This window comes from Rhinopithecus bieti, unplaced genomic scaffold, assembly GCF_001698545.2.
Source record: "Rhinopithecus bieti isolate Rb0 unplaced genomic scaffold, ASM169854v2 scaffold_62324, whole genome shotgun sequence".
Classification (NCBI taxonomy): domain Eukaryota; kingdom Metazoa; phylum Chordata; class Mammalia; order Primates; family Cercopithecidae; genus Rhinopithecus; species Rhinopithecus bieti.
The window spans coordinates 563940-575150 of record NW_016823670.1 but is presented as its reverse complement, the minus strand read 5'-3'; the positions used below and the strand labels follow the sequence as shown (position 1 = coordinate 575150).

At 41.6% G+C, this 11211-nt stretch overlaps 1 protein-coding gene across 1 annotated transcript in view; it reads left to right on the top strand.

Annotated features, from left to right (window-relative positions):
- Positions 1 to 11211, top strand: part of GDA (guanine deaminase) — a 55787-nt gene that overhangs the window by 2352 nt on the left and 42224 nt on the right. Inside the window, 1 exon segment of the mRNA XM_017861706.1 lies at positions 8532 to 8703. Coding sequence (XP_017717195.1) covers positions 8542 to 8703 — 162 coding nt within the window. The 5' untranslated portion in view covers positions 8532 to 8541.

Genomic DNA, 11211 nt, shown 5'->3' with positions numbered 1-11211 from the left:
AAAAAAAAAAAAAAAAAAAAAAAAAAAAAACAGAAGAAGTAGCGAGAAAAGAAAATTTGAGAATCAATTGGTTGGGGAAGTTCAGAAGCCCACTTGAGCTGTGATATTATATTTCAACTACTTTTAGTAGTTTTTAATGTTTGTTATATTTTATATATAACATGTATTTTATATATAACATATATTTAATATATGTTATACAGTTTTTAAAGAAATTATTGGGCCAGGCATGGTGGCTCACACGTATGATCCTAGCACTTTGGGAGGCCGAGGCGGGTGGATCACCTGAGATCAGGAGTTCAAGACCAGCCTGGCCAACATGGTGAAACCCCGTCTCTACTAAAAATACAAAAATTAGGCTGGTGGCACATGTGGCACCTGTAATCCCAGCTACTCGGGTGGCTGAGGCAGGAGAATCTCTTGAAGCCAGGGGGCAGAGGTTGCAGTGTGCCAAGATCACTCCACTTCACTCTAGCCTGGGTGAAAGAACAAGACTCTGTCAAAAAAAAACAAAAAAACAAAAAAAACTCAGTTTCCTCATAGCCTGCTTGATATGTTTTATGGAAATGGGAAACCTTTTTTTGATTATAACTTTTATTTTATTTTATTTGATATTTATTTTACTTTAAGTTCTGGATACATGTGCAGAATGTGCAGGTTTGTTACATAGGTATACATGTGCCATGGTGATTTGCTGCACCTATCAACCCTTCATCTAGGTTTAAGCCCCACATGCATTAGATATTTGTCCTAATGCTCTCTCTCCCCTTGCCCCCCACCCCCCAACAGGCCCCGGTGTGTGATGTTCCCCTCCCTGTGTCCATTTGTTCTTATTGTTCAGCTCCCACTTATGAATGAGAACATGCAGTGTTTGGTTTTCTGTTCCTGTGTTAGTTTGCTGAGAGTCATGGCTTCCAGCATCATCCATGTCCCTGCAAAGGACATGAATGGGAAGATGTTTTTAAAGCTAAAATATTTTATCTTGTTTCAGGCCAAATAAGTTCCAAGGCCAATAAAAGTGGTACCATTTATATTCTGAAAACACTGATAACTTGGAAATTGACTTTCACATAATATAGAGGAGCATTGTTTCACATAATAGAGAAACATTGAACTAGGAATGAAAATACCTGGTTTGAATCCACAGACTAGTTTTGCAGATGTTAAATGTGAGGTAAGCCACTTTCCCTCTTTGAGCTCATCTAGACTATGAAGCTCATCTCTGGTCATAGTCCAGAGAGACAGAGTAACTATTTATAAAGTTTCACTCCACCTGCAGTTCTACTCACATCCCTTGCCTCCTTCCCTCTCCCTGCTGCCTCTCTATGGAGTTGGAAGTGTGTGGGTGGTGGGCATGGTAATGAATATAGTAGCTTCTGCTGTTACCATCTACTTCCTCTTCCCAGATTTTCACGTAAGAATCTATGATGAGGGACAACTGACATTGATAGTCTCCTCCTTGTGTGTCTTTGTGTTGGAGGATTAGAAGAAGGCTTGGAAGTAGTTGAAGTGGAGGCTGAGATGGGATGAGAGAATGGTGGAAGTGGTTGTAGGATGAGGAGGAGGGTAAACGTAACTGTGGGTCTTCACATCCTTTTCTTCCTCTTTATGAGGTTGCTTTTGAAATTAAATCCATCAGAAACGCAGATTCTGGGGGCCGTATGTAAGCACTGCACACAAACAAGTAGTAAGGTAAGAAATAATTTAAATTTTAGTAGAAGACTGAAGTCTTTGAAGAAAAATTATATTTAAAATGCAAAGAGATTCTTATATCAAGCACACAAGTTATGTGCAGTTGAATTTAAGTCATGATTAAAATACCATAAAGGGATGTCTCAGACAATTTTTAATAGACTTGGCCCAATACACAGTGTATCTACAAGTCTATCTCAGTACCGTGTGGATTTTTAAAAAATGAAAATCACAGCTGGAGTACCATGGGCAGTGCTGTGGTAGGAGCGAATCAGATGGTGGCCATGGACCGTGGACAGGTTTGCAGGGCCAGGATTAGGGTGAGGGGAGTGAGGCATTCACCTCAGGCACAAAATTTAAAAGCAGTGGGGGAGGGGCAAAAATTCAGTAACCAAGATCAATACTTTTCAGGCAATATTTTAAAATAAAAAAATGAATCCATGGCCGGGCGCAGTGGCTCACGCCTGTAATCCCAGCACTTTGGGAGGCCGAGGCGGGCAGATCACTTGAGGCCAGTAGTTCAAGACCAGCCTGGCAAACATGGTGAAACCCCGTCTCTACTAAAAATACAAAAATTAGCCAGGTGTGGGCCGGGTGCAGTGGCTCATGCCTGTAATCCCAGCACTTTGGGAGGCCTGGGTGGGCGCGCATCACGAGGTCAGGAGATCGAGACTGTCCTGGCTAACACGGCAAAACCCCGTTTCTACTAAAAATACAAAACATTAGCTGGGCGTGGTGGCGGGCGCCTGTAGTCTCAGCTACTCGGGAGGCTGAGGCAGGAGAATGGTGTGAACCCTGGAGGCGGAGCTTGTGGTGAGCAGAGGTAGTGCCACTGCACTCCAGCCTGGGCTACAGAGTGAGACTCTCTGTCTCAAAAAAAAAAAAAAAAAAATTAGGCCAGGTGCCTGTAATCCCAGCTACTGGGGTGAGCAGGGAGAACTGCTTGAACCTGGGAGGCGAATGCGTTGCAGTGAGCGAGATTGCCCCCACACTCATCAGAGAGTGAGATCCACCTCAAAAAAAAAAAAAAAAGAAAAAAAAAAAAAAAAAAAAATCAATGCAAAACTCATGATGAACAAAACACCAACATTTTAAATAAAGACAGGATGTTGTTTGTTGTTCAGCCATGCATTTTTTTTGTGTGCAATGGAACAGTCACTTTCAAATAACCTGGATTCCCAGACCCACAGGGCCATTGCATTACTGGTAGGGCAGGTTGATGAGGGTGATGATGGTTTGGGTAATATACACATGTATTGATACATACCTGTATTGTTTTTTGATGATAAAACTTTATTAATGTTTTCCATTTGGTGAAAAGATGGGTGGATGTTCTGATAAGCATATATGGGGGATATATCTATATATAATTTTTTTTGCTCAGGTTATGATGTGCCTTGGCCAACACTGCAGATTTGGAATACCTGGGGGAAGTTGAGATTCTCTGAGGAAATTATGATGCTGATTAAATAAAGTGAGAAGAGGAAAGCTGAAAAGAAGGGAGAAAGGAGAGCTTTTTTACCTTCTGCTGCAGCCTTCGGATCTCTTCTCTGCTTTGCCTGCAGCTGGGCTGTTAGTAGCTACAATTTAGCCATAAGTGATGTTGTGAGTGGAGAACCGAGTTTGAATCCTGGCTGAGCCACCAACAAATTGCAAGTCGAAAATAAACTTGCAATCCCAGACCTTCCTTTTCTTCTCTCTGTAAAATGAGTAGGTGAACTCGCTGACCTCTAATGTCATGTGCACTCTCACATTCCATGCTTCTGTGTGTACAGATATATCTGTAATAAATCCTGGACTGTAACCTTGATTATCAGAATCTTTTTATTGATAATCATTTCACAATGCTTACTATTTCCTTAAAAGGATTGTAACTTTTCTGGGTGAAAAAAAAAAAAATCACACTTCAGATGCAATAAATCCTTGCGCTTCTGTTTCCTCTGAAGACTTTGTACTCTGAATCATCTTTAACTCTCTCATCTCAGCTAGGAAGAACATGCTCATTTCCCCTACATGAAAAACATAGAGTGACTTGAACTCTTCTGCATCCTAACTTTCACTATCAAATATTTTAAAAGGGAACTCTCCATCTGCACAGGACTTTTTCAAACATTCTCTTTTAGCACTTAGTGCAGTAATCAAAACATTCTAGAGACCAAGTGAGTACTTTTTAAATGAAGAACTAAATCTTTCTGAAACTGGGTGTCTCCCCTGTTGATTGCACTGGGGTCTCAGGATTATTCCTGAGGTCACGCATTTTGACAGTTTTGGCACTAGTCACTACCCTGCTCCTTCTTGAATGTCTCTTCGTTACTGTCCCTGACACCTCTCCATCCTGGGTTCCCTCTATCCTCCTCATAGTAACTCTGCCAAGATTGATCCTGATCTTCTCTTTCTCAGTCTTACTCCTGAAGTCGAACGTGCTGCTTAAGATGTTGGTTTGTTTTTTCCTTCCACAGAGATCTCTGGCATCACCAACTTCTAGAGTTACTTATATAGAGAAGACCCTCAAATCTGAATCGTTTCTCTTTTTTTTTTTTTTGAGACGGAGTCTTGCTCTGTCGCCCAGGCTGGAGTGCAGTGGCGCGATCTCCGCTCACTGCAAGCTCCGCCTCCTGGGTTCACCCATTCTCCTGCTTCAGCCTCCCAAGTAGCGGGGACTACAGACGCCCGCCACCATGCCTGGCTAAATTTTTGTATTTTCAGTAGAGACGGGGTTTCACCGTGTTAGCCAGGATGGTCTTGATCTCCTGACCTCGTGATCCACCGGCCTCGGCCTCCCAAAGTGCTGGGATTACAGGCGTGAGCCACCGCGCCCGGCCCGGAATCCTTTCTTTAACTCTTATGTGACCTCTTATCCCACATCCCCAATTACTTCTTGGACAGTTGGCAGTCACACTTTGACACTAGGTTTAATATGGCATCATAACCCTCTTGCCATAAAAAACAATTTCCTTCTAGATTCTCTATTCTTTATGTCATATGTTCATGCTCACATACTCAAAAACTTACTTGTAGCCATGTGAGGTGACTCACGCCTGTAATCCCAGCACTTTGGGAGACCGAGGCAGGTGGATCACCTGAGCTCAGGAGTTCGAGACCAGCCTGGACAACATGGTGAAACCCTGTCTCTACTAAAAATACAAAAAATTAGCTGGGTGTGGTGGTGGGTGCCTGTAATCCCAGCTACTCGGGAGGCTGAGGCAGGAGAATTGCTTGAACCTGGAAGGCAGAGGTTGCAGTGACCCAAGATCGTGCCATTGCACTCCAGCCTGGGCAACAAGAGTGAAACTTCATCTCAAACAAACAAACAAAAAACTTACTCACTTTGACTTACTTCTCTCCTTTGTTTCCTAGAGCTAATAAAACATGAAGTTTTTTTTTTTTTTTTTTTCCCACATTCATCCTTTTCCTTTCTGTATCCACCACCATGGTTTTTATTTAAAAGTATCCCCACTGGGAGACTCGGGAGTCACTCAACACGTGGCCACACCCCTAGATTCATCATCCTAAACCCTAAGCTCAATATGTCACAGTCTGCCAAAGGAAAAAACCACAACACATATTCTCATGATTCCCTTTGTCTTAGCTCCCCAATAACACATGTATGTTAATTCACTAAATTGAGTATTCAAAACCCTTTAAAAAAACTTTTTTTCTTGTTTTAGGAAAATTTTATACAGCAAAATACAGAGAGCTCAGATACATAATTTGATAAGTTTTGGCAAATATGTATATACCTACATAACCAGTGCACCAGTCAAGATGTAAAACGTTCTTATCCTAGAAGGTTCCCTTGAGCCCCTTCCAGTCTCTACTGCCCCGATAGACAGACATTGTTTGTCTTCTCTCACACAGATTACTTTTGACTATTTTTGAACATCATATACATGGAATAACTCAATATGTACTCTTTTGTGTTTGAATTCTTCCATTCAACCTAACGTTTTTGACATATTCATATTGTTGTATCTATCAGTTCATTCACTTCTATTGCTGCATAGTATTACATTGAACCACAGTTTGTTTATCCATATTTTCTGGTGGTAGATATTTACATTGCTTCCAGTTTGGGGCTAGTATGCATACAATTTCTATGAACATTCTCGTACAATTCTTTTCTTAAACCTATGTTTTATTGCGTTTGGGTAAATAGAAGTGAAATTGCTCACTAAGACTTTTTATGTCTGAGACAGATCTACCTCTTTCTATTTTCTCCTTTTTCTCCTTTTCCGTTCTTCCTCCTCCTCCTTTTTTTTTTTTTTTTTTGAGATGGAGTCTCGTTCCCTCACCCAGGCTGGAGTGCAGCGGCGCGATCTTGGCTCAGTGAAAGCTCCACCTTTCAGGTTCACACGGTTCTCCTGCCTCAGCCTCCTGAGTAGCTGGGACTACAGTCGCCTGCCACTATGCTTAGCTAATTTTGTGTGTGTGTGTGTGTGTGTGTGTGTTTAGTAGAGACAGGGTTTCAGCGTGTTAGCCAGGATGGTCTCGATCTCCTGACGTCGTGATTTGCCCGCCTCAGCCTCCCAAAGTGCTGGGATTACAGGCGTGAGCCACCGCGCCCAGCCTCCACCTCCTTCTTTTCTTCTTCCTCTTCTCCCTTCTCCTTCTCCTTCTTCTTCCTTTTCTTGCTTTTCTTCTTCCTCTTCTTCTTCCCTCCTCCTCTTCCTCCTCCTCCTTTTCTTCTCCTTCTCCTCCTTTCTCTTCCTTTTCCTCTTCTCCTCCTCCTCTCCTTTTTCTTTCTCCTCCTGTTTCCTCCTCCTCTCTCTCTCCCTTCATTCACCCCGTAATCTCCTCAACTAGATTATAAAGTCTTTGAGGACAATATGCCTTATTTTTCTCTGGACTCTCCATAGGGCTTGGCAGAGTTTCCTAAACATAGTAGACATTTGGGAAATATTATTTGGTTACACGATTTAACTGCATGAGGAAGTTACACTGCTATTCTATTTTATGATGGGAGAGAAAGCAAAGACCCAAAGGACTGACATTGTGGAGAGGTCATTGACTGATATCTGAGAGAAATCCATACTCCACCTTCCCTTCCGGAGTGCTTCCCACATTATAGGCCCACTTCATGCTGACTTGTTGATGTCCTTAAAAGTTCTTTATTTCCATAGTTAGTGAATTAACAATTCCATCACGTGGAACGTAGTGACCAAGAGTACTGAACCAACAAACTGCCTGGATTTAAATCTCAGCTCCAAAGCTGACTAGTTAACAGTTACCTTTTTTCAAGCTACATAAATTTCCTGAGCTTTAGCTTACCCTTATGTAAAGGAGGGTAACAGTACTCTCATACTTCGTAAGTTTCTTGTGAACATTACATCATCATCATCATCATCCATAACATTTATTGATGCTTTCCATTATCTAGGCATTCTTCTTACACACACTAAATACATCCTCACAACAGCTCTATGATGCTACTACTATCTCCATTTTACATAAGGGGAAACTGAGTCACACAAATTTTTTTTAAAAAATATGTCAAATATCTAACTGCTGATTTATGGTCAAACCTGATTTCAGATCTAAGCAGGCCAAAACCAGAATGTATACACTTAACTGCTGCCCACAGATGAGATGATATATGTAGAACGCTGTGCCAGTGCCTAGTGAATGTACATATTCAGGAAACATTAGCTGCCATCACCATCATTATTATAATAACTGACTACAAAAAAGCTAGTCTTTTCCATGTGGTGTAGAGGCTTTCTTGTAGTCAGACAAGATCAAGATGACCACTGAGTCTGCCATTCCTTGCTCTTATTTTAAAATAAAGCATTTAGAGTTACTCATGGCTTTATTAGGCTTACAGTTAGGTGGTATGTATACATTTGATTTGATAGCATGAGGAATTCTTTGTGATGTCAGGTTTCAAGTTCAAGTTGCTTATGTGATTGAATATTTACCTAGGATAATGGTGGCAGTAGAGGGTCCCATCTTTTGGCAAATATCTGTTTGGATGAGGTTGGATACTTAATAGAGACTGTGGTGAACTGCATTAGCTCTTTAGAAAAACATTAAGTGTCTGTCAGCACCATACTGCCTCGATTCTGTGGGTACTGCTTCTGAACACTTTCCAGGACTTTCTAATTTTAAGAATTAATAGAAATATGAATATGAATTGGTGGATCATGGTGGCAGCATTAGTGATCACAAGCCTCCTGAGCATGGTTGCCACAGCATCATAACTCCCTCTTCACTTCACCACTTACACCACTGCCCGTTTGTGGTCCATCTCCTGAGATCGCCTGTCCCTAACCAGCTTGCTCTTGCTGCTTCTATTTCGGAACTCAGTTTCTGTAACACCTGGGAAAAGACTAGGTTTCTTGTGGTCAGACAAGATCAAGATGACTGCTGAGTCTAAAATTGCAGCCGGTCTGTTTCTCACCTTTAGTCCCCCTTAGTGACTCGTGTGCATATTCCTCAGCATGGCTATAGAAGTTTTAAAGACCTCCTCTTCCATTCTTGCTCTCTGACCTACAGCCACCCGTTGTGAGAATGAAGTCTCAGGATTAAATCAGGGCTCCCCTCCTTTCTTGTGCCACCACTGCTTTGCCTCTTCTCAATGCTGTGTTTTTCCCTTCCTCCATCATCACTGGTTAACCCCCCACCAGCTATTCCAACCTAGGAGCTATATCTCTCCTAGCAGAGCTTCATTTTTATGTCCTGACCTCTAAATAATTGGAGAATTTACAGTTGTCTGATTGCATCACTTATAAACCTGTGTGGGGTGAACAGTGAAATCATGCTTGGGAAAAAATGTGATTTAAAAAATACGGAAAATGACTAAAGATATTATTAAACACTTTTCTTCTCATCTTAATTTCCAGTGAGTTCTTCATGCCTGGGCTGGTTGATACACACATCCATGCCTCTCAGTATTCCTTTTCTGGAAGTAACGTAGACCTGCCACTCCTGGAGTGGCTGACCAAGTACACATTTCCTGCAGAACACAGATTCCAGAACATTGACTTTGCGGAAGAAGTATACACCAGAGTGGTCGTAAGTATCTTGTGTGTGAGTACAGTATTCTGTTGGGTCATCTATAGGAGTATCAGTTTCCTAGGATAGATTTAAATTATGAAGCCTAGGCAGTTAAGCCTAAGATGGGCCACAGAGAATTTTTAAGTTTTTTTTTTTAACAGTCCAGTGAGTTTGTCACTACCTCACGTACACAGCTAGTCAGTGGCAAAGAGAGAATTTGAATCCAAGTTTCCAAAACCCCAATCTGGTGGGTTTACGTTACTCTTTTACTTCCTGTGTCTTACTTTACTAAATTTGGGTTTACTGAATATGTGTGTTTCCCCTGCTCCTGCCAATCCATAATCTTGTTTTCAGGACCATATGGATTCATTATGTGACCTTTGCAGAGTTAACGTGACTCACTTTTCCCATCTGTAAAAAATCGAGATCATGATAGTACCTATTTCACAGGATTCTCATGATAATTAAGCAAGTTAATATTTGTAAAATTCTTAGAATAGTGCCTGGCACATGGTAAGAGCTCTATTTGTTTGCTTTAAAAATAGCCAAGGAAATTTAAAATTAAAAATTTAAATTACTGTTAGAAGGGATATTGTTTTACTCTGGGAGCTTTGCAAGGAGGCCCTTGGTAATGTGACTTGAGCACTGACACCACTAGAGGGAACTCTAGGGCTAGTACAGTCATTGAACAGTGGCAGCAGTGTGTGCCAGCCATATGTTGAAGGCTCTGAAAGTGTCCTTCCTTCTCCTCTTTCAGGAAAATCAGTTCTTTTCTTTGTACTCCAATCCTATGCCCAGAACGAGAATCCACTCAGGAATCAGAAACAGTTTCTGCAGTAAAGGAGCTAAAGCGGAAACGCCGCCTCATCTGACCATTACATCTCGGGTGTTCAGCGCACTTGGTCTGAACACTCATGGATTTTTGTCGGACCCATTGATTCCTCCTAAGGTGTTCACTACATGTGGTGGTGGCAGTATTATAAGCCTTCCACATCTACTGACCTAACCACCTTGCCAGGTTTTTGGTCTTGCATCATTCCAGCCTTAAAGAGTAAAAGCAAGTGCTAACATTTTTTTTTTTTTTAAAGACAGAGTCTCACTCTGTCACCCAGGCTGGAATGCAGTGGTATGATCTCGGCTCACTGCAACCTCTGCCGCCCAGGTTCAAGCAATCCTCCTGCCTCAGTCTCCCGAGTAGCTGAGATTACAGGCACCTGCCACCATGCCTGGCTAATTTTTGTATTTTTAGTAGAGACGGGGTTTCACCGTATAGGTCAGGCTGGTCTTGAACTCTTGACCTCAAGATCCACCGGCCTCAGCCTCCCAAAGTATTGGGATTACAGGCGTGAGCCACCACCGCGCCTGGCCGAGCAGTTGCTAACATTTATACGCTTGCCTCACATAATTATAAATTCAGTGCAATTGTGGATCTTACACATTTAGCATGCACCACGTGACACTAGAAAAGCTGAGAAGGACTAAAGCTGTGTATAAAGTAGCTGGCGCATTGTGTTAATGAAGGATGTTAACCACACCAAATCTTTATTCTCAAAATTTATTTATACCTCACATTGTTCTAAAAGAATGTGAGATAGCTGAAAATTACGTAATATACAACAAAAGAAAATGAGTCATGAAATAAAGGCAAAGAAAACAAGGGGGAGGGAAAAGTAAAATAAAACCAAGAAATCAGTGTCTACTGTGGGGGTCTATGCATTTGTTAGTTTGTCATGAATTTGGCTTTACATTTCTAGAACCTGACCCAAAGAGGGAAATCAGTTATGAAATTTACATTGCTTTTATGATTAAAAACACATTTGTTAAGGTAAAGCATATCTATGCTTCATACTGAAACTCAAGAAAATTAATCAGTACTCCTTAGTATGGATGGACACTATGCTGTCAAAATATATATTGTAAAGATGCTATACTACCAAAAAGTCCAGATAGATCATTCTGTTATGTTTAGAGAGATAGAGTATCAAGGACTATATATTTTTCGGGCAATATTCCATATAAATTATTTCTGACATCAGAGATTTGTTCAAGTATTTGATGTCAGGCCGAGTGTGGTGGTGGTTTAAGTATTTGATGTCAGGCCTGTAATCCTGGCACTTTGGGAGACCAAAGTGGGCAGATCACCTGAGGTCAGGAGTTCAAGACCAGCCTGGCCAACATGGCGAAACCCTGTCTCTACTAAAAATTCAAAAATTAGCTGGGCATGGTGGCATGCACCTGTAAGCTCAGCTACTCAGGAGGCTGAGGCATGAGAATCGCTTGAACCCAGGAGGAGGAGGTTGCAATGAGCCAAGATCAGGCCACTGCACTCCAGCCTGGGTGACAGAGCAAGACTCTGTCTCAAATAAATAAATAAATAATAAATTGGAGAGCACATCTCCTATGTTTCTTATGTGTCTGAGAATGAATGAGTGTGGGCCCACAAACTTTTAAGCTGGAGGCACTGAGGGTATGGCTGACATCTGTTTAAGGGTGTTGAGATGTGTTAACTAGCCACGTAGCCTACTC